This window comes from Tachysurus vachellii, chromosome 13, assembly GCF_030014155.1.
Source record: "Tachysurus vachellii isolate PV-2020 chromosome 13, HZAU_Pvac_v1, whole genome shotgun sequence".
NCBI classification, from domain to species: Eukaryota; Metazoa; Chordata; class Actinopteri; order Siluriformes; family Bagridae; genus Tachysurus; species Tachysurus vachellii.
In genome coordinates this window covers 6,108,041-6,133,023 of record NC_083472.1, presented here as the reverse complement: position 1 = coordinate 6,133,023, position 24,983 = coordinate 6,108,041, and the positions used below count along the sequence as shown (strand labels likewise).

Below are 24,983 nucleotides of genomic sequence, written 5' to 3'. Positions count from 1 at the left end.
TTAATATTAACATGGATTAGCAAACATAGCTACAAAACCTGAGTTAAGCTAACAGCAGTCTTATCATTTTGTAGCTAACAGTGTAAAGAAATAAATACTGTGTAGAAGAACCATAGCTCTCATATCAAAAACTCTAGCTAATTACTCTAGCTAGCATACTGAAATTTAAATGTATCTACAGTATTCATTCATTCATTCATCTTCTACCGCTTATCCGAACTACCTCGGGTCACAGGGCGTCATCGGGCATCAAGGCAGGATACACCCTGGACGGAGTGCCAACCCATCGCAGGGCACACACACACACACACACACACTCTCATTCACTCACGCAATCACACACTACGGACAATTTTCCAGAGATGCCAAACAACCTACCATGCATGTCTTTGGACCGGGGGAGGAAACCGGAGTACCCGGAGGAAACCCCCGAGGCACGGGGAGAACATGCAAACTCCACACACACAAGGTGGAGGCGGGAATCGAACCCCCAACCCTGGTGGTGTGAGGCGAACGTGCTAACCACTAAGCCACCGTGCCCCCTGTATCTACAGTATCATAGTGAAAATTAATATTAGCGCTAACATGCTAAGAGCTAACTCAGTTAAAAGATCAAGAGAAAATAGATCCAGTCAGGATCAGTTACTGTGTATTGGTTTCTGAGTCAAACTGCATTTTACTCACCTTCATATGTTCCACTCTCGAGTAAAGCTCCACTTTTCTCTAATTCCATAAACCGGTCGACACTCACAAAGTTGTAGTCCACGCCTGGCACCTCTCCTTCTTTGGGTTGTCGTGTGGTGCCTGGTAAAAATAGAAGATATTTAATATATTCTGTTTTGCAACACTACTGAACTATTAAAATAAAGCTATTAAACTCTCGATTACGATTAGTCAATAGGCGTCGATTTATTTTCGGCTCTGGCAATAGTTACTGCTATAACTCAAATAACAGCTTTACTGTATATTAATGCTCTCCTTCTATAGTCACAGTTCATTCACAGAGACTTGTAGGACAGAAAATCGACACAATCTAAGGCCAATAATAAATGGACTGACAAATAAAACGTCCTGCAGGCCGGCACTCAGTCGTCTGAGTGCAGAGGGTTACTCAGGACAGAGGGTTTGGTGGATCAAGGTCTGATTTGTGAAGGGTCATATCACAGATCACTGATTATTTTCCTATAACAGAGTGTTCCTATTATTATGTACTTACACTATGCGCTCTACTGATTAATGTATGATTTTTAGGTACTATTGTCTCAAATGGAACACAAACAGTATTTTATTAACTGAAATTATAAGCCATTTCCTTATCGATGGCAAATGTTGAGCTGCACACGCAATGTGATGCTGCTAGCTTTATCAAAATACAGTGAATTTTTAAACATCTTGAATGTTTTCTCTTCCAGCGTCAGTGAAGCTACAAGTACAGGAAGTGTCCAACATTCCACATTTCGTTCCTGAAGTGCATGTCATCTTTCGTGAATGATCTCACAGTATTTTAGCTACAAACTGGTGTAAAACAGAGCATATGTATGTCTGCATGACAGTGTGTTGAATAAAGCCATAGACACTGACTTAGACACAGTTCTGAGTGTAAGTGAAGAAGCAGAGAGATATAAGGAGAGACTGAGCTACATGCCTAGCAGCGCTGATATAATTTCATCCTTAAAATCTCTTTCAATCCCTGCACACTTTTCTAAACCCTTGAAATGCTGTTCGGCTTTAGAGTCAGAGTTGACTTGAAATTGGTTTCCAAATAGAGTCTAGAAGAGTGAACTGCCCAGTTGGAGGCAGAAGTTTGCAGTCAGGCCAAATCTGGGCTAGCAGCAGGTCTCTGAGCTTTACAGTGGCCCCCTGAAGAGTCGCAGCTCACGCAGAGACGAAGCCGTGACAAACCTGTCGCTCTTCACAAACTTCCTGAACGGATTCTACCAAACTCTGGCAACCGAAACAACAACAATTCTGAAGACATTTAAGATTAACGTTATCTCACACGCGCTCCGGAAGGTAGGAGTTCAGGGAGTATATTAAGGATGGAATTGTATGGAAGCTCACAGCGTGAGAACAGATCTGATATTACAGGTCTTCAGAGAAGCTTAATGATCATAATCAATAACAACAGGCATCCTGTAATCAGGGCAACGTGATTACACGAAACCCTGCAGCTCCTGACCGTGCAGAAAGATTGAATCATGGAGCAGAAATGAGATTTGCATCGTGAGCACAAGACGTACAGGAGAGCAGTCTCATATAAAGGATCTCATAAGAGAGTGGCTTTTGTTTAGGGGAAAATTGAAATCTTGACGAAAAATGTACTTGAGGGAAAAAAATCTGAAATGATGCAAGCGAACGCAGCGTTTATATAGTATCACATTCATATGTGTTGCTTCAGCCAAATAATATCAGTGATGCTATTAGAGATAAAAGGAAATGAACAAATGCACATTGTATAAGATGAGAAGAGAAAAAAGAAGAGAAATGATAAGGCTGTTTTATGCTTCCTTATAAACTGGCTAACATCCAACTAACAGTCTGAGTGTTCCTTTTCTGAACAGTTTTGGATCTTAGTGTTTTAGAGACAATTTGGATCCCAGAACATATAAAAAAAAAAAGACTCAAAAGTTGCAACCCTACTTGCAGTGAAATGAAAACCTGGCCACTCCTCCTTAGACTGTGCATATAAATATACTGAAAACGTATAAAAACTATAATAAAAAATATAGAATTTGATGTGCAGAATGTTCCAGGTGACATGTAGCATGATGTGAAATTAGGGTTTGGAGAACGACAACATTGTAATGTTATGTTATGTAATGTTCCATATTTATCTGTGTAGAATACAGAACAAGAGAGTTTATTTTGTCACAGTGGAAATCTTTTTTCGTATATCCCAACTTTGGAGGTTGGGGTCACAGCACAGAGTCAGAAATGATACAGCGTCGCTGGAGCAGAGAGGGTTAAGGGCCTTGCTTAAGGGCCCAACAACAGCAGCCAGCAGTGCTGGGGGTTGAACCCCGATCCTCAGATCAACAAGGAAACTTGAACATAAATCATTATTACAGCTGATCCGTTTAGAGGAACACCGTGTTCATAATGTTACAGCTTAACCTAAAAAGCTACTGAGTACTGAATGCTGATAACATACCGATAGCTATGTGAAGCCTTCAGGAGTTTGGGGAAGCATTTTGAAAGCACCTCCACATTTAGTATCCATGTATGGAAGTACAGAAAATGTTTAGTAACTGAGATATGAGAGACAAAATTTAGAGCCAATAAGTTAACTAAGAGTAAACTAATATGCCAAAGAAGAGCACTGTAAAGCATTTCCAGATGATTAAACATTAAAACAAAAGTTGCCTTAACTTTTTTTGCCTTAAAAATGTGAGTCAGGTTAACATTAAGATAAGCTTCACTTCAACTCAAGTCAACTGCTGACTTTAAGGTTATTTTAGAAAACTTATCATTACATTTCGAGTTAAAAAGAAGAAATAAATTCACATACCTACATGGAGCTATGGTGTTTTACAGTGTGGAAGGTTGTGTTACATTGTGTAACAAACTTCTAGCGATATATAGATATTTATGTCATGAACACACGAGTAACATTCAATTTACTCAATAAATTTACCATCAACTATAATACAGACGTTACATTCACCAAAGAACATCCGGTTTCCTGCTTGGAATTACGAATTGGTACGACTTTGTGATGCCGTTCACGTGTTTAACCAGTAAACACGATCTTTCCGACATGATCTGAACGCGTCTCAATACGTTTACATTTACAATACAATACATTTACCGTTTCTATAGTAACAAAGTAACAAAGCAAATCTTTAACTTTATGATTTCCGACACAGGAAAGTCTTCAGGACAGACGACTTTGTTTCTTTATCAACAATCCAAGACATGTTTCTGTATCGTTTAAAGTTTCTGGACAGTAACAGAGAGGTGTACGTTTTAAAGCTGCTATAACTTCAGCGTAACAGAAACTTACTTTGTTTTGCAGACACGACACAACAGATAAAAAGTAGGATGTGTTGTTTATTGATAAAACACTTGCTTTCGGACCAAATTCAGCATCACACAAGCCTGTTAAAATCCTTCCTTAAACCAATTTCTTAAACCAACAGCACAAAATTAATGAAGAAATATTTTTCAAAGGAATTGCAACCTACGAAGAAATGCTAAATATTTACAGTCCCGATAGTAGTCAGTTGTCAAACAACCGTTCATCATATATATCATTAAACTCAATCAGGGAAGGCGGAAAGATAATAAAATCCAGCTGGAGGAAGATTTTTGATAATACTTAATAGACAATAGTGTAACGTGCTGAACGGAACAGACACTAATGTTTTCGATGTAAACAGATACTCGCTTTTTCCACAGAGATTAATTATTAATTTCGTTTTTTTTCCTTTAATTATAACCTTTTATGTTTCTTTAAACATTTAATGTTAGTCTAATATGAAAGATTATTCTAAACGTTCCCTCTTTGCCTTGGTACTTCATCTCCCCCTAACTACTCATTTATTTCTATCTAAATACTTTCATGAGGCCACTGTGTGGAGTTATGTAATGATTTTGCATCTCCGTTTAATCATGTCTCCGTTTTGTCTGAACAAAGCGGTCTGTGGTAAAATCTCTACCTCTCCTGACTGTTTATTTAACTGCCTCCGTGTTGTTTGATGGACAATCTGCACAATGCAAGGAGCCTCCTACTGTTCTGACAAAAATGCAAAAAATGAAGGCTTCAGGCTTTCAGACGTTCGTTTCAGGTCGATTCTGATAAACAACAACAAAAAAAAAAGCTCAGGGCTGCAAATGTTATAGCACAAGTATCAGGACGTTGCTTGTTGCTCACAGTAACCGACGGTGAAGTCTATTTTTGAATACCTTGAATCATTTTTCATCCTTTCCATCTAAAATGCTGAGTTTGTTCAGAACACAAACAAAAAAAGAGATTTTTACTTCTTATTTTCTCAGAGATGGACACAAACAACACAGTCAATAAAATAGCAAATAGAAAAGTGTGTGTATGTGTGTGTGTGTGTGTGTGTGTGTGTGTGTGTGTGTGTGTGTGTGTGTGAGTGAGTGTCATGAATCGCCTAAATCTTTTCAGTTTCAGATCTGGTCAGATAAACAAAGCAGTAAAGGCGTATTGAGATTTATTACCTATATATTTCTCTTCATCTTTAGTGACTCAGTAAGGGTTTCTGCTTAAACTATTATTATCTTGCACAGAGAAGTAAAGCGGCCACAGTTTGAACAAAGCCTTTTATTAACCTTCAGGTGTGTTTCCCAGTCCAGCTGTGCAGCTGTGCTTCCTGAGCTGCTAGAATCCCAACGTCAGATACAAACATTCTGCTCCCATTTCTTCAGAAATGATGCTTTGTTATTGAAGCCTCCTAATTGCTTCATAAATACGCTCTGACACCTGTCACGTCTGCTTATCAGCAATTAGATCATTGTGCAACAGATGCCGAATATTTGGCTTTAAAAGCCGAACAGGAATTGGAAATTAGTCAATGGGCCCCCAAGAGAGACTGGCTTTGTAATACAGGGACCTCCATCACCCGTGTAAGTAAATTACAGCTGTAGCCAGTGGCATGCTGAAATAACGAGACCTGGTCTCTTCCAGTCACAATGAAACACACACTGAGGATAAAAAGCGCATTTAATGGAGACTTACACAGCCAATAACAAAGACTTAATAAGACACCGGACAGAGTCTTATTGCTGAACAAGTGGAAGTGGCTGCGATAAGCAGTTTCGTTTAACGGACACAGACACACTCCAATTTTAACAATGAATCCAGTAAACGGTCATTTGTTACAGTAGGGCGATGAGGATAAGAGGAAAAACCATTCCGTGTTCTAGATTGCAATAAATAATGCATGTACCTGCAAATGAATTCATGCAGTCGTACAGACTGCGTCTCATGTAAAGGAATAAAATGATAGGATGTTAAGGGAATAAGTGTGAAGAGGTTTTATTCTCATTAAGAAAAAAGTTAATTAAGGAAAAGTTTTATTCTTTTTATACTATAGAAAAAAAACCACTGTGTCATGTTAAAGAGCTGTTACAAATTTTTTTACAAAATTTTTTTAAAATGTCACCATACAGTATATCTATAAAGTACCAGCTTTATATCTGATTGTTACTGAAGCACTGACACTGGAGACTCATTACAAAATCGCTAAATAAACATCACACAGAAAACTTCACTAACACAATAATTACACCATTTTAAAATCATGTTCATGTGCCATACAAGTGCCTGTGTATGTCTTTTCTAAAGAAATGCTAGCTACATCTGACCAATCAGCAGTGAGAATTCATCAGTGATGTAGCAGGACATTCTTTATATTGGTGTATAATAAACATGAATAGATGGCGGTACGAGAGACTCGGTTTTAATGCCTTCAGGTTGCTTCTCCCATTCAGACTAGAAGTGTTGTGTTACATTACTGAGAGAAATCACAGCTGCCCCAGGTGTCTGTTTCTGTTCATTTTGAACAAGAAAAGTCCATTTTGACTCTAAGGCTGAAAAATACATGGAGCTGCGATGTGGCTCTAAAGAGCTGACACACTGCTGAATAATGAAACAGCAAGACACAAAACTCAAATCAGCTCACTGTAGAGAGAAATGGAGAGAGGAGGAGAGAGAAATATAAAGAGAGAGAAAGAGAGAGAGAGAGAGAGAGAGAGTGAGAGAGAGAGAGCGAGAGAGAGAGTGACACAGAGAGAGAGAGAGAGAGAGAGAGTAACACACACAGAGAGAGAGAAAGAGAGAGACAGAGAGATAGTGAGAGAGAGCGAGAGAGAGAGAGTGACACAGAGAGAGAGAGAGAGAGAGAGAGAGCGAGAGAGAGAGAGTGACACACAGAGAGAGAGAGAGAAACACAGACAGAGAGCGGGAGAGAGTGAGAGAGAGAGAGAGAGAGAGAGAGAGAGAGAGAGAGAGAGAGAGAGAGAGAGAGAGAGAGAGAGAGAGAGAGAGAGAGAGAGAGAGAGAGAGAAACACAGAGAGAGAGAGAGAGAGAGAGAGAGAGAGAGAGAGAGAGAGAGAGAGAGAGAGAGAGAGAGAGAGAGAGAGAGAGAGAGAGAGAGAGAGAGAGAGAGAGAGAGAGAGTACGTGACTTATGTAATATGCAACACAAGACGACTTATTCTGGGTTTTGAATATTTTAATATTCAAATAAAACATTCTGTCTATGCCATTTCTTAAGAATATACTCAACAGATTTAAATATAGAAAGTTTGCAATACTTCTGAATATTCAGCGAACGTTATTGGAGATGTTGGAGACGTCGTTTCCAAACCATATGACTAAAAGTGATGCCATCTCAAAGTGCACAGCTACAGTACATGGACGGGGAAAATAAACAGATCCGAATGTTTTCATCCATAATACAAAATTCCCCCGAAATAGATTCCCCTGAATCGAAAGAAAACACAGAATGTTGCGAATAAACAACATTAAACAAATACTGAAAATTAAGTACAGCATTCTGTATTCAGAAAAGACAGAAATAGGTTTTGTAAGAGGGACATGACACCAGTGGTGCCACTAACGTTAGCTAACATTAATGATAAATGGCGCGATGCCTCAGAAAGCACATTGTTGGCCTGCGATGAGATGGAAATTGTATTAAACAATTAAACATCTCCTCCCTCATCAACTCTAAATTATTACAGTACCAACAAAGTGAAGCTGCTCTAACAAATCTTACAAGACCAAAACAAGGGTTGCCAAATGTCATCCATGTCATAAATTAAATAAATAAATAAATAAATAAAAACTGAGGCCAAAATGTCACCCGACACTGTTTGGAAAATCTGTATATTAAGACAAAAAACAATTGTAGGCTGTCTGTAGTGCAAACTCTCAAGAACAGGTTGTTGAAGGTTTTTATGATTTCTATGGAATTATCGATGATTGTACACTAACTGGCAACAAGTACGCTAAATAAACAGCATGATGACCTGAAACCTTTTTGAAATTGTGTGTTTTCACCTAGCTGAGAGTCTCTATCAGATCTGACAGTGTTTCTAAAATCCACCACAATCGCATTTTGCGTCGTTTACCACACGAAAGATTTTCTGCATTTTGAACTCGTCGAGGTTAATGAAGGTAAAATTATTATTCTACGCATGGGAATATATTTGGATGCTACTTTGCAGACCGATTCGAAAGACTAACCGAGCAGGAATTTGAAAACAATATCCAGACAACAACAGTTGAGACGGTGCATATTTAATGACTCATCCTCGCAGTCCTGTTCTCTACAGACACTTCCAGTCCAGACGCTGATGTCGTATTACAAAAACCTTTTGTACTGAGACAGACACGTCAGAAGAGAAGTGTCTGAAGCCTGTGAGATACATGCAATATTGTCTGGTAGAAACTAAAACCTTTAACCTCTTTAACCTTTTAATGTCTCTTTTGGTTTTATACTACAGTATATACTGTATTTTACTGTGTAATCTGTTTATTTATTCTTCATGTTTTATTTACCTTCACCGTACCTTACTTTAACCTGTGACCTCTCACTCACTCACTAATTTTCTACCGCTTATCCGAACTACCTCGGGTCACGGGGAGCCTGTGCCTATCTCAGGCGTCATTGGGCATCAAGGCATGATACACCCTGGACGGAGTGCCAACCCATCACAAGGCACACACACTCTCATTCCCTCAGACACTACGGACAATTTTTCCAGAGATGCCAATCAACCTACCATGCATGTCTTTGGACCGGGGGAAGAAACCGGAGTACCCAGAGGAAACCCTTGAGGCACAGGGAGAACATGCAAACTCCACGCACACAAGCCGGAGGCGGGAATCAAACCCCCAACCCTGGAGGTGTGAGGCAAACGTGCTAACCACTAAGCCACCGTGCCCCCCAATCTGTGACCTTCATAGCATAAATGTTCCTGCTACTTTGTGGAGCGAGAAAATAACTTGGCCGTCGCTTTTACTCTGCAAGGTAACGGTTCATTGAGAATGAAAACAAACTAGTTTGAGATTTTTTCCTAACGTGTATGAGTAGTTGTCGGTAATAAGGTGTTGATCAGCAGGACAGTCATTAAGCACTGCACCGCTTCTACGTTTTTACGGTTGTAGCCGAAGCAGACAGACGGTATTGTTCGTATTGGCGGCGCACAAAATGGCGCCAACAACCCTGCATGCCATCTCGTGCAGTACAAAAGACGTATTTCAAAATGCGTGTGCGTGCCAGCGGGGGGTCAGTCGGCCAGTCACGGACTGACGATAAAGAAAATACAGTAATAAAGCCATCTGCTCTGTGAATTGAAACTCCACTGACACGCACACATCAGATACAGACTCTTCCGTGAACAGCTGCCGTTCTCCTCGCTCGCTCCATACAGACTGATTCCCACGTGACAGGACAAATCAGAATGAATCATGGCTGAAGATGAAAACCCCCCTGTGGCTGGAGTTATCTCAGGGCTCTGACGATGCGATTTTCACGCATGCACCAGACACGAGAGAGCCTTTTCAGAGGATCGGACGCTCTTCCGGTGTGTGCACGTGCAGCTGCCGCGCTCGCCCTCACAAAAGCCTGAAAATAACACGAGGGAAGAGCAAAACGAGGCTCTCATTTGTACGTGCGCTATGAATATTTATAAGATTTGTCAGCTGGATTAATATGAAGTGCTCTCTGCGAGCGTCTTTTTTTTTAACAAAATGCCTCATATTTGGAGCATGAGGCCTAAAATCGGAAAGAGGTGGAGCTGTTATTTTTTATGTTCATTTCTTGGATAGGAATCAACCTAAAAAGAAGGAGAGGTGTATTACGTGTCACTTTCTATGTTATGTTTTTTAATTCATCTATTTCTTACATTCTCATTTTCTACCGCTTATCCGAACTACTTTGGGTCACGGGGAGCCTGTGCCCATCTCAGGCGTCATCGGGCATCAAGGCAGGATACACCCTGGACGGAGTGCCAACCCATCACAGGGCACACACACTCTCATTCACTCACACACACACACTATGGACAATTTTCCAGAGGTGCCAATCAACCTACCATGCATGTCTTTGGACCGGGGGAGGAAACCGGAGTACCCAGAGGAAACCCCCGAGGCACGGGGAGAACATGCAAACTCCACAGAGAGGAGTGGCGGAGGCGGGAATCGAACCCCCAACCCTGGAGGTGTGAGGCGAACATGCTAACCACTAAGCCCCCGTGCCCCCAACAATAATAATTTAAAAATGAAATTAAAAATTAATTAAATTTAATTGTATATTATTGTTGTTGTTGTTGTTAATGATGATGAGGGATGTGGTAGCTCAGTGGTTAAGGTGTTGGGCTACTGATCGGAAGGTCATGGGTTCGAACCCCAAGTCCACCAAGCTGCCACTGCTGGGCCCCTGAGCAAGGCCCTTAACCCTCAGTTGCTCAGTTGTAAGTCACTCTGGATAAGGGTGTCTGCTAAATGCCGTAAATGTAAATGATGACGAAAATAATAATCATTTTAGATTCAATTTATTAATTCATTTGCTTGTTCGTTACATTACATACATCTTGAATTGTATGCAGATTGACCTGTTCTCATTTTCTATGATTTACAGCTAGCATGACAGCACCTTTTTAAACGTTGATCTTTTAAATGCAAACTCGTTTTTGCCCCGAAAGGCTTTTATCCGTACAGAAAACAGCACTTTCATCCAAACCCTGGGTAAAGAGTAAACAATTACCATTCTGATCTCCTCTGGAGCTTCTGTGACACTGTGTCTTGTCGAGCAGAACCAAAAAACACAAAGCACAAACAACAAACACAAAACTACATGGAACAAATGTTCTCTGGTTGCTCATGGAAACATCGTCTAACAATTCCTACATACCCAGTGGTCACATGTCACACTCCACAGTGGTGTTTAATGGCTGATTTGAAAGTAGAAACTGAGGGTTTTAAAAATTTGTAGCTTTTCATAAGTACAGTATGTCTGTTTTTCCCTAGCCAACTGTGGACAATATATTCCAACAAAGATCCCAAACCAACAAAAAACAAAATAAATAAATTACACAAAAGTTTCTAGCTTCAAAGTAAACTGTGATATCAAACCCATTTCTGCTCTCTGTGATGTCTCAAGTTCTTCTACAGAATTGGCCAAAAAAGAATACATTCTGAATGAAAATGTCTAATAAGCCGTGTTGTTTAACACTAGTGTACAGAGCTAGAGGTAGCCGAGCTGAAGATGTTGAGGTTCTCTTTGGGAGTGACAAGATTGGACAGGATTAGGAACATTAGAGGGACAGCTCATGTTGGACGTTTGGGGGACAAAGTTAGGGAGGCCAGGTTAAGATGGTTTGGACATGTTCAGAGGAGGGAGAGTGAGTATATTGGTAGGAAAATGTTGGACATGGAGCTGCCAGGCAGGAGGCAAAGAGAAAGGCCAAAGAGGAGGTATATGGATGTAATTAATGAGGATATGAAGCTAGTGGGTGCAAGTGTTGAGGATGCAGAAGATAGGGATAGGTGGAGAGAGATGATTCGCTGTGGCGACCCCTGAAGGGAACAGCCGAAAGAAGAAGAAGAAGTACTGGAACAAAGGGTTAATTGTTTCATTCTATTGTAGTCTGAATTATTTAAACACAAGCAAAGCTGAGGTTTATAGGAATATTTGATTCTACTATTCGACCAAGTATTTCACTAGTCAGTTTTACACAGATCATATAATCCTGATGATCACTATTTCATCACATATCATCGCTATTTTAAGATTTAGTAGCACATCTACCTGAATGCTGCTAAACATCAGTCATACTGCGCTTCAACGAGCAGCCATACATACTGTAGTCCCCAAATGACATTTCCAGCATCAGTGCTTTATCAGGCCACAGAAAAAAATCAATCAGTGTAAAACATCAGGAAAGTAATAAATATGTGTCGTATTGCAAGATTTAAGGATGAACCAATTCTTAAAACAGGCTCCTAGTTGAAATCTTTGATTATGAGACTATAAGACAGCGCAGCATGGAAACTCAAGTCCATCTACAAAACCCTACAAAGCTGAGCTCAGTGGTCAGTCGTCCATAGATGCAGGATATAATGTCTACAGCAGCACCTGGAAGGTTGTTCCAGACTGTTAAAGATCCAGGAGTTGAACATCTATGTTAATTTCAGTCACAGCAACGTCTGAAAACGGGATGTTGCTTTCGAATCGCTGAGAAGGATTTGATAATGACTTGAAACCCCTGATATACACAGCGGTATGCGACAGTGGAAGAATTTTACTTGAATATTGTATAGTGTTAAAGCACTACAACAAATGACCAGGGGAGAGATTATATTGGGGTGGGCAGGAGTGAAGCGGTGTTTACAAGCAATGTGATATTGAACTGTATTCCCAGTGTAGTCTTTCACAGTTCACTGGCTGCATCTCTTCTGAAAGGACACTTAGTCTGCAGTCTTTAACTTCTTTCTCATGGTTTCATGTCCCCAAAGCAGCTACCATTTACTAGCTAGCTAGTACTGTACACTAGTTGTGTTTCACAGCAACTCTTGTTCAGCCATATCCCTAAAACTCTCCATTTTTAACAAAAGATAAAAGGTCAGACATATGGGAGAATTATTAAAGCTGATGTTTATGTTTTTAATCTCCACATGAGCAGGTTTTCACCCAGTACACAAACTGACAGCTGACAGCCCTCTCCTATAGCCCATGATTACCTGGTGCAGTCATGCTGTGAACTGGAACATAACAGAAACCATAATATGCCTTGTGTCCATGAAGAAAGCAAACCTCAGAGCCAAAGTACTGCCAAAGTGTCTGTCTGCTAATACTTTAACCGGCTTCCCTGCGGAAGTGATTCCTTTCAAAAACAGAGGCGGACTTGCTGGAGGTTAGGTGAAGGCTGACGCTAAACTGCTGTGCTGAAGCTGCTACAAAGGCTCGAGACGTCCGACGGCCAGAGGCCTGAAATTTGCTTGTAATTGTGTGCAGCTCTGTGCTGACACTCAGAAACAGGGGGAGCTGCGTTTCGCTCTAATCCACAATCGGTCACTCCAACCTTGAAGCTACATTCCTGCTCTGCCTGCTGAATCTCTAATACCTGAACAAGGCAAACAAGCTGCAGAGTGACTCGAGCATGAACACAGCTTCCAAAACAACACTCGCCTATTTTAGTCACCTATTTTTAATTTAGTCTTAGTCTTGTGCCAAATGTCCTTGTTAGTTTTAGTCATATTTAGTCATTCACATATTTTTTTTTGTCAGTCAAGTTTTAGTCGACTAAAAGTCCCGTCATTTTAGTCTAGTCTTAGTCAAAAGAAAACTCAAGGTATCTTAGTCAAGTTTTAGTCGACTAAAAGTCTTTTAATTTTAGTCTAGTTTTAGTCAAAAACTTGGAAAAAAATCTGGAATCTATTGTAAGAATAAATACAACGAGGCCTCATTAAATGCAATAATATCAGGAACACAAGTGTTATAGTGGAAATAAATAACTTAATGAAAAGCCTAAGATCAAAACTGTATCTAACTGTATCTGATCTACCAGCACTGCTCAACTGGTCCCACCATCTATATATATATATATAAATTACCAACTTAATGCAAGTTATACATGGTATTGCACACACCATTGTTGATGATATTTGGAGCAATATTACATGTAATTGTTAAACTTGATTCCCTCACATATACATTTGCTTTTAAGCCTAATTATTAATTCTGATTATAATATGATTGTGACAGGGGCGTGGGAAGAGGTTTCAGGTTGGGGGTGCTGAGTTTTTTCTGTCACCACTTTTGAATAAGAAACAATATCAAGGCTATAAAACTTGTCAAAACTCCGCGAATCACAAAAGTATCAGTGAGAAGTTGAGAACACACGTTTATACAGTGCATACACTCGAACTTGACTGCACATCACATTTTTTACTTTATTGACACTGCTTTTAATCGTAATGCAAAGACTGGTCATCGGGACATAAGCTGTCATGTACAATAAAAGAGCCTGCGCAGCGACAGGAAATATAATTTAACACAAAAAGCCTGACTAGACGGTGGACTTGTGCTCAGGATTTTTTATTTATATATTTATTTATTTCTTCTTCTTTTTTTTGAGCGGCGTGTAGACGAAGTCTTTCTACACACACACTATTTTATTTCTTGATAACAGACCGCTGCGAACTATAACACACCGTTGCCATGAAAAACAGTGCGTTGCCATGGACACACAGGATTCTAACCGTAGAGACGGAGCGCACTATTTTCATTAGCGGAAACAATACAATCGTTTTTAAATCAATAAACTCCTTTTTAAATCATCATTTTGTGTCAAATTATTGATTTATTTGGTAGGTAGCAATATAATAATTGCTTCGCGGACCTGTAACTTGAGCAACAGCGCGAAGCCGCGAACTCGTTGTGAATATTTTAAAGGCGTAACAGCGGATGAAAAAGCAGAGACAATTGAAGAGAGATTTTAATCTTAGTTTTTATTTTATACGAAACATTTGCGTCTCGTCTTTTTTCGTCAACAATAATGCATGTTAATTTAGTCTTAGTCAGTGTTTTTGGACAGTGGTGCAGTCTTGTCATCGTCTTGTCTTAGTCATGAAAAAAAAGGTTGTTGACGAACATATTTCGTCTCGTCTCGTCTGACGAAATTAACACTACAGTAAAATCAGTAAAATCAGTAAAATCTGTAAAATCAGATCAGATTCCTGGTCCAACAAAATACTAGTACAGTAAAACACAGCTTGGCCTTGTTGATGAGAGGTCAGAGGAAAATGGTCAGGTTATAACAACTCACCCTTTATAACAGTGAGAGGCAGAAAAGCATCTCCACATCAGAGGCTATACACACACACACACACACACACACACACAGAGAGATTGAGAAAAAACTCAATTTGAAACACGTGGGAGGTTACAGTGGCTTTCACTGGTTAACACACAGTGATATGGGTTCGATTTCCATCTCTGCCATGTGTGTGTGTGTGTGTGTGTGTGTGTTTGTGTGTGTGGAGTTCTCCATGTTCTCCATGTGCTTAAGTGGTTTCCTCTTCATAAATTCTCTGTAGTGTATGAAACGGTGTTTGAGGGTGTGATTGTGCCCTGCAACCTTGTGCAGGATCAGAAAATGGATGGACGGATGTAAGTATGTACAGTAAGTACGGTTAAAGTAAGACGATTCTAAATTAATTTATTTTCTACAACATTCCATCAAACAAAGCTGCAGTCTAATATCTGGTTCTAAAATATACTTCAATATTTGCTCTCGTACCCTGATCGCACAGGGTTGCGTAACATTTAATGAAATCAATAGACGCATACTGAAGCATCCATATGTGCCTTTTTTTTTTTTTAACCACCAAGCCAATTAAATCATGCAGGAAAAGGCTTTGTACAGCTTTTCCGAAGTGAAATTCAAGCACCTTCCCAACACTTACGAGACGGAAAATCAGAACACGGATCAACATTAAAGGTCCAATTATTTCATGGCTTATAAAAAAGGTTTTGAAGTAAAAGCAGTAACTGTAAATCCTGATGGCAGATAATTATCCAGAATTAAAACTGTCTAACAAAATAATTAACTTCTTACAAAATAATTAGAAATGTCAAAACATCAGTGCGTTTCTCGCTGAGCTGTTAGGATGATTATATAGAAAAGGTGTTCAGTCCTCGCTGGGACAGTTACAGCACGTTTTTAATAATTTAATACATAATTTACCAGAAGACACGTGACACTGAATTCTTGAATCTGTTTGATTTATTTTTTATAACAGCAGCTCTGAAAGTAGTTCCGGTTTTATAATAACATGGTCATTTCTATAGTAAATATTCATTTGTAGTGACAAAAAAAATCTGTTATACAGCAACAGAAACAGAAACATTGCTCTGGTGACATTTTGTGTGACAAGCTGTTTATTTAACGTTGTTTAAAGGAGACTTCATCCAGAGAGTTTATGAGATGAAGGTCTTTGTGGTTTCTTGATTATATGACATGCTGAATTTTTGCCTTATTGCCTTTAAGGTGAAAGACGCTTAGGTAGGTGAGGGAATGACTGTTTCTGTCTGCTGTAAAATATGAGATAAAAGAAACTAATTTGTATCTCAAATCTTCTACAAAATAAATAAATTCATAAACCCTATAGAGTGTTGAGGAAGGGGCGTGGCCAAGTGTCAGCTGAGACAGAGAGGGGGCGGGTCAAACCGGCTGGTAACGCTTGATGTGTTTCACCTGCGTCCAAAGCTGTGTGTGTGTGTGTGTGTGTTTTATTTTAATTAAAATAGCTGCAATGCAAAGGCAAGTAGCGAATATTGAGAAAGTATCTGTTGAATTTTCCCAAGCCTGCTTCCTGTCTCCTAAATCTTGACCCAGTTCACAACAGTGTTATTTAATGAATAAATCTTTTTAAATTGCTGTCAAATACGTCAACTATAGCAATGTTTACTTTTACATTTACAGCATTTGGCAGACCCCCTTATCCAGAGCGACGTACAAAAGTGCTTTTAAGTTTCTATCGCTGAATACATTAACTCTGGTTCACTAGGTTACAGACTTAAGATACCATGAGCCTAAAACACTGTTCAAAGTTTGTTTAATTATTATTTTAAACTACACACAGACAACAAACAGGGGAAAAAGTGCTAGTTCAAGTATTTTGTGAAGAAGTTGGTCTTCAAACATCGTTTGAAGATAACCAGTGACTCAGCTGTCTGGACCCCTAGAGGAAGTTTATTCCACCACCTTTTCGGTGCCAGAACAGAAAAGAGTCTTGCTGTATATCTACCTCTTACCCTACCTCTTATGATGAGACCAGTCGAGCGGTGCTGGTAGATCTGAGGGTGCGAGGTGCAGTGCGAGGAGTGATGAGGGTTTTGAGGTAAGAGGGAGCTGGTCCATTTTTCCTTTGTAGGCAAGCATCAGTGTTTCTGATGCGTGCAGCTACCGGAAGCCAGTGGAGGGATTGCAGCAGCGGGGGGTTGCGAGAACTTAGGCAGGTTGAAAACAAGTCGTGCAGCTGCATTTTGGATCATTTGTTTCTGTCGTCTCCCTGTTTCGGTCGACACAGCAGATCATCCGATTCACAGATTTGATTTTGGCACAGGTATTTACGTCCGATGTCCTTCCTGACACATTTTATCCAAGGCTTGGGCCCGGCACTGAGAGTTAACCACTCAGCGGCTGGGCTGGAAATAGTTGAGGAATATATTTGTTGTCAAAAAGCTACTTGGGAAAAAACCTGCTTCGGAACGTACCGTTATTTAAAAAACATCATGGAGGTAACCACGTCATTCCTGTTTATTTTCCGATAACAGAATGTCATGCCATGTTTTATTATTTACTTCAGCACTAGAGGCTCAGTGGGAGTTCAATAGCTCCACATTTAAACTGTATCTCATTGCAAATTTTTTAAAAAATGAAAAAAAAAGAAGCTTTTGCTGTGTGAAGCAGCTTATTTAGAGAGGAGAAAAAGGAACAAGTCAATCATACAAACCGCTTAGAAGTGAAAGCGAGTCTCAGCAACTGCCTCAGCGATCGAGGCTATAATAATAATAACTGTATGCAAAATGTTTCCAAACCTCCTTCTGGACTTTTATATGTTTGATGCTTGTTTTGCACATTCTCACACAGGTGTGTGCAAATGTTTGGGTACAACACAGATGTGCATCATTTGCATGATGCAGATTGTAATTTCTTTTTCAAATCAGCCAGATATAGAAAAATGCTAATTTGGCTTATTAATATTCCACATGGTGTGCTGAGAGGAGCGTGTGAGTTTAATTCAGTTTTATTTATCCATGTGGCCATTTCAGTTAGAATTATTAGGTCGATTTTTTTTGTAACATTTTTTATCTCAATCAGTCAACGTTTACACGATCACTTGAGAAATGGAATGGCTCCTGCAGTACGATTCTGCAAAACCAGACACAGCGTAATTGGAAGTGAATTGAGTTTTGATGTGCCGTAACGCATTAACGCGGTCTGCGTGATTGAGGCTTGCAGCAGTTTGATCAAAATGATGTAGAAAAGCCCTTTCTCTCATTTTTACTGTTATTTAAAGAAATAATTCCATCTGCTTTTACAATCTAACAATTCAGCATCTACACTAGTATATTTATGTATAGAAAAATGACAGATTTACAGTTCTAAAATTATTGGCACCCTCGTAAAATATATATATTTTTTTTATTTAAATAAAAAAAAAAATTGGGGGTTAATTAACATAGTCCCACACTGCCTGAACATATGAGAGAAGTCTTAACTATATTTATAAATCTAAAAAAAAAAAAAAGAATATTACCAAAAAAAAAAAAAAAAAGTCCACATGCACAGGTTTTGGCACCCTTGGAAATTGTTCTGAATAAAATTTACTTTGTGAACAAAATGAATAATGTTTTAGATATTTTTTTTGTTCATGTGCGTGTTTAGGAACTCTTCAGTGACTTCCTGTTTCCGTGAGGACTTCCTATTTCACTGAGGTATGCATATGAGGTAACAGATGCCAGATCCCTTTTGTCATTAGAAACCACAAATAAAACAAATCAGAAGTGTGCTGACTTTCTTTAAATGAGGAAATGGAAAAGGAAAGAACAAGCTCTAGACTTACAAATCCATCGTTTACCAGAGATCTGGACTCAAAATCTCAGGACAGCATCCGTTAGCACTGACGGTCATCAGCTGTGAATGCAGATCTGTACAAAGGGCAAGTAAAAAGCAGATCTAAAGCTTCACCACAGACTAAAGTTCTCATAAGTCATTCACTGACTCACACGGCCTGGGGCTCAGCTCGGTAGGAACAAATTTTAAATGAGTTTTTTTTTTAAATAAATTATTTATTTATTATTATAATTATGGTGGCTTAGTGGTTAGCACGTTCGCCTCACACCTCCAGGCTTGGGGGTTCGATTCCCGCCTCTGCCTTGTGTGTGTGGAGTTTGCAAGTTCTCCCCGTGCCTCGGGGGTTTCCTCCGGGTACTCCAGTTTCCTCCCCCGGTCCAAAGACATGCATGGTAGGTTGATTGGCATCTCTGGAAAATTGTCCATACTGTGTGATTGCGTGAGTGAATGAGAGTGTGTGTGTGCCCTGCGATGGGTTGGCACTCCATCCAGGGTGTATCCTGCCTTGATGCCCGATGACGCCTGAGATAGGCACAGGCTCCCTGTGACCCGAGAATAGTTCGGATAAGCGGTAGAAAATGAATGAATGAATAAGTATTGTAATTATTATTTTATTTAAAATCCAAAAAAAAAAGTCTGAACCAAGGTATTTGCCAAGTTCAGACTAAAAAAAATGATGATGTGTTTCAGAACACTTAACAAGTAACATTGAAAAAAACAGCAATTGTGAAATTGTTACTCTGGCAATGAAAAAGGAGCACAGCTGGAAATTATTGACGCGTGTTCTGGTGCTTTTATTTATTTGAGTCTCCTATCAAGCGCAATATACAAAATATACTAATGTACAAAAACAAATGCAACCTCATTGCTTCAGAGTGACATCATGGCCCTCACTGCTGATTCTATCTCAAAGGGTTGAGAAGTAAAAAAAAAATCATTCAAATGATACAGAACCGCACCAACTAGACAGCTAATCTTGACTAATACTGATTAAACTTGAGCCTTTAAAAGGTGCTTTTATTTCCTTATTCTACCTAAAAGCAACATTTATTCAAGTCCTAATCTCACAAATGTCTCATCAATCTATTATTATGTAATACATAGTGTTTGGTGAGGATGATATTAAATGAGCCTCCTGTGTTTTTCCCCAACAGGCAGATTAATGAAGAATAGGTGTCTAATATTGTTAATGCAGAATATATTTATGCCATCTGGCAGGCTTCCTCATCCAGAGCGACTTACATTTAATCTCATTTTATACAACTGCGCAATTAAGGGTTAAGGGCCTTGCTCAGGGGCCCAGCAGTGGCAGCTTGGTGGACCTGGGATTCAAGCTCACAACCTTCTGATCGATAGTCCAACATAGTGCACACTAGATATCCAAACTACTGTCTCTACTTAGTGTTTAGTGAAGGTAATAAATACTCCTATAGTAGGTGCCCTATTAAGTGCTTATAGCTAATCTCGAAAAAGATTGACCTAAAACATCTGACGTTGTTCCAGGATGTTTTATATTTTGAATGTTGATTTGTCAAACACTTTCTAAAACAATCCATAATAGCAATAATTCTACAGTTTACAGAGGTTGAACATTTTATTTCTGAAATGTGGTAAAAATGGAAATCTTATCAATAACAGCAGCAAATAAATCCTAATGTAACAGATTCAGATTGTTAGATAATGTTTATCTGTATGACAAAAACGATTCATATTACAAGAGCTATAATATGTAATGAAGCAATAATAAAAAATTGAAAAATTCAATCTCTTTAATCTCAAAGGAACAAATCCAGAACTCACTCGATAATTCAGATTAAAATCTCTGCCTTCTGGGATTAGTTTAGTGAAGTCGTCTATTAACTCTCTCTCTCTCTCTCTCTCTCTCTCTCTCTCTCTCTCTCTCTCTCTCTCTCTTTCTTTATGTCGGTCTCTCACTCTCTCTCTCTCTCTCTCTCTTTCTTTATGTCGGTCTCTCTCTCTCTCTCTCTCTCTCTCTCTTTATGTCGGTCTCTCTCTCTCTCTCTCTCACTCTCTCTCTCTCTTTATGTCGGTCTCTCTCTCTCTCTCTCTCTCTCTCTCTCTCTCTCTCTCTCTCTCTCTCTTTATGTCGGTCTCTCTCTCTCTCTCTCTCTCTCTCTCTCTCTCTCTCTCTCTCTCTCTTTATGTCGGTCTGTCTCCCACCCTCTCTCTCTCTTTATGTCGGTCTGTCTCCCACTCTCTCTCTCTCTTTATGTCGGTCTGTCTCCCACTCTCTCTCTCTCTCTCTCTCTCTCTCTCTCTCTCTCTCTCTCTTTATGTCGGTCTGTCTCCCACCCTCTCTCTCTCTTTATGTCGGTCTGTCTCCCACTCTCTCTCTCTCTCTTTATGTCGGTCTGTCTCCCACTCTCTCTCTCTCTTTATGTCGGTCTGTCTCCCACTCTCTCTCTCTCTCTCTCTCTCTCTCTTTATGTCGGTCTGTCTCCCACTCTCTCTCTCAATCTGTCTTGCTTTTTTCTTTCTGTCTCTCTCTCACTTTGTCTCTTTTGCTTTCTGTTACTTTGTCTCTCACTCTGTCTCACTCTTTGACTTTCTCTAACTCTGTCAGTCATAACCTCTCTCTCACGCTCTCTCTCTCTCTCTCTCTCACTTATTGTCTTTCTGTCTCTCTCACACTGTCTCTCTCTCCTTCTCTCACTCTGACTCACTGTCTATCTGTCACTCTGTCTCTCTCTTGTCATACTGTCTTTCTCACTCAGTCTCACTTTTTCACTTTCTCTGCCCCTAACTCTCTCTGTCTTTTATTCTCTCTCTCTCTCTCTCTCTCTCTCTCTCTCTCTCTCTCTCTCTCTCTCTCTCTCTCTCTCTCTCTCTCTCTCGCTATCTCGCTCTGTCTCTCTCACACTCTCCTCTGCTTCACACACACACACTCTCTCTCTCTCTGTGGTGGAGAATGAAGGAATGAGGCCACTTGTGTATGAGGGTGACTCTGGGAGAGGTGACGTGTGAAGGAGAGCGTACCCAGGCGAACGGAAAGGCCATTAAAGAGTTTGGTTCTGTCACCCAGTGAAACTGTAAGACGTCTAAGCCCTGCCAAGCGCTCTTCAGCCGAGGAGAGGAGAGGAGAGACGGAGTGCTGAAGAGCGCTCACACACCATACAGAAGAGAGACTGCTCACTTACTTCATACAGACTACTTAAAGCTTTATGTACGTCTCCACTGCATAGCACTCAGATACAGCCATTTCTCCCAGGAGTCTTTAAATGATTTATTTTTTCCCTGCCATTCTGCAGTTAGAGCTTATTATTCTTCTTATTATTAAGAATAAAAATAGTATTAATATAAAGCCGCTATCAGAGACCTGTCATAAGAGAAAAAACTCTCATGAATCTTTGATTTGGATCGTCGTTAAAAAGCAGCAACTCTAAAGTAAAGTTTGCATTTTCAGAGAAAAGAAATAAGTGTCAAGTGGGAACGTAATCTACTGAACAAAATCTTTCACTGGCATCGTTTAAAAACCTCATCAAGGGTATTAGAAAACAAGAACAGCACACTGCGCTGACATCCAAACACATACGCCGCTTCTTCTGAGGGAATCAGTCAGCGTCAATCAAACGGCTGGAGCTTCCGAAAGCATCAAAGCCGAGCGGAGACGAGTGTCCCCTTAACAAGCAGACGCAGCTGAGATGCTTTATCGCGCTCATCATCTACAGTTTAGTGTGGCATCTTAAATAAGATCAGGCACAAACAGGATAATCAATGCAGCAAACCTCTCAGGCCACTGGATCGGCTCCACGCTGCATTTGGGATATGGAAAAGTTTATTTGACAAAATGCCCCAGTTCACTCTTTCATTTATTTATCTTCAGTTTCATCCTGGTCAGTGTGGTGGTCAAGCCTCCAAAAGAATACCACCTGCATACCTGCTACAGCACCGCGCTGCCACCGCACACACTCCTATCTTCTCTAAGGTTAAAAATAAGAGGTCAAAATCATTATGTTGTGGAGTAATTTCACTGATGATGTCTAAAATCTGTGTATTAAAGCCCACAATGAAGTTCTCACTGTTTTACCAGAACCAGCATCACACTCAGTAGGTATATCCCAAATCTTATACCTATGTACTAAATAGTGTGAGTAGTGAGCTCACACTGAAAATTTACCCCAAGTACCAAGATAATGCATTTATTTAACTGAAAAAATAAAAACAAGTGTGGAATGTTGGACACTTCATGTAGTCAACGCTCACAGCTTTGCTTATATCGCAGAATAGGGGGCGGGGCTACCAGGTGCTGACATTTACATTTATATTTACATTTACGGCAGTTGGCAGTAATGAATCAATGAATACTTCACCACTGGTTCACTAGGTTACAGGATACAGTACCATCAATCTAAAACTCTTTTTATGTTTTTTTTTTTTTTTTTAGAGGTACACATAGAAAAAAAACAGGGATGAGAAAATAGTTTCAAGATGGCCGACGACACTTAGGTGGACAAGATTACTTATAAATGCCTTTTAAATTAGCTTGTGTTGCAGTAATTTATTTTAAATGCAAAAACATGCTGTGCCCTTGCTATCAGTTGTTACCAAGCCTTGTATTTAATGATGCTAATATTCTTGTTTTTCATCCTGTTTCTGTTCTTTTTTTTTATTATTCTTTCCTTGCCTTGTTTATGGTTTTTGCTAATCACCTGACCATTGGTAGCTTTGTAAATAAAGCTGCTTATACTTGTACTTGTGTCCAGCCCCTCTGCCTTTTCCATAATCATTTAAACAGAAAGTGTATATTGCAGAAAAAAGGCTAGTCTCCGAATCCCATCATTGTCATGTTATAGATAGATTATCTTGTGTTAAGTGGTGACTTTGTCATGGTAAAGAGAATGAGACAAAACGTTGCTGTTATTTGGCCACATCATCAGAACCAGACATTATAAGTATTACATTTTAACACCTTGAATACACCAATCCTACGTCCTATCTACCCTTTCTGAGGTATACTGATCTGACATCTTCTGAGAAACTTTAAGACAGAGTTTAAGACAGCTTTATTCTCTGTTCGTGTGAATAACCTGTGTTGTGTCAGTCACCATCGCATATGCTCCTGGACACCATACAGTAGTATATCTCAGAACTGCTGAATTCAATCAGATACCAATGATGCTATAAAAACCAGCATTCAGTCCTAAATGAGTTCATCCCAACAACTGAATGCTTAACGTGACAGTTAAAGATTTCCCTGTATTACTTTACATAAAACGATTGCTCTTGTAAGGAGACACTTAATCACATAATAAATCATCCAGCTAGAGGTTGAACTGTTCATTTGTACGTATTTTCCGTATGATAGCGCTGTGAAGCGTTTTGAGTATCTGACAGGAATGCATAATTTGTTGATATTGATTTTACAGACAAGACGACACACACCACTGTATGCTAACGCGTACAAATACGTTTAAGCAGATGAACTTTAGACACTGACAACCATGTTTCAGCCAGTCAGGGTGAATCTTCAGTCATTCACACCAGTGTAGAAGTGTGAGAAAAAGATGAGTAACGGCATCGAAGGTGTTACTTCTTCAGGAGTCGTATGATCCAGTGTGTAAAAGTCTATCTCAGCACAGCACATACATTATGTTTAGCAGGGAAATGTCATACATTTCAACTAAAACTGATCTACACCACCACGCCAACAAACAAAGTGTGTTCATTGTGAATGGAGCCTTTTTTGCTGATATTTTTAATTAAGGAAATACAACACAGAACTTACTGTAGCTCTGATACAACCTAGATTCAGACCAAGCAGAAGGAAAGGACATGGAGCCTGGGATAAGAGCCCAAGTTACCTAATTCCTGATCATGGTGGACAAAGCAGACAATAAATTTGCTTCCAATTACACCAAAGTCCTGGACAGCTGATTAATAATGATGAGACGGGGCAAAGGTAGGAAGCAAGAGGTTTTGTCTCGTAAGCAAAAAAGTGCTTGTTAAGCAGAAATTTCCACCACAGGGAGTTGGGAGGATATTGACAGTAATGATGATAAAAGGGTTCTTGCTTTTTTTTTTTTTTTTTGAAAGGAAGTATATGAACAACGCATGCATCCATGGGAAAGCAATCATCACAGGATGTGCGGCTCGAATGCTGACTGCAGGAAATGCATAATCAAGAGGACACGGCGTTCAGCCACACACTGGGTTATTTTTAAAGACTCGGAGGCTTAAGGCTATTTATAGAATGATGCATTTCACCTCGCCGCTGAAAGTGTAAATATTTTACTATCTGTTCCCCCTAATGATTCACATATTCATTGTATGATTGTATGCTTTATTATTTCCTGAGCTACTGTTTAACCTGAGGATATGGTTCTGAAGATTAGCAGCGTTTAACC

General features: G+C 39.6%; 1 protein-coding gene across 14 annotated transcripts in view; it reads right to left on the bottom strand.

Annotated features, from left to right (window-relative positions):
* Window positions 1–24,983, bottom strand: part of magi2b (membrane associated guanylate kinase, WW and PDZ domain containing 2b) — a 135,756-nt gene that overhangs the window by 74,599 nt on the left and 36,174 nt on the right. For all 14 annotated transcript variants that reach the window (XM_060884430.1, XM_060884433.1, XM_060884434.1 and 11 more), the window contains exon 3: window positions 685–804. In XM_060884430.1, coding sequence (XP_060740413.1) covers window positions 685–804 — 120 coding nt within the window. The remainder of the gene's footprint in view (window positions 1–684; window positions 805–24,983) is intronic.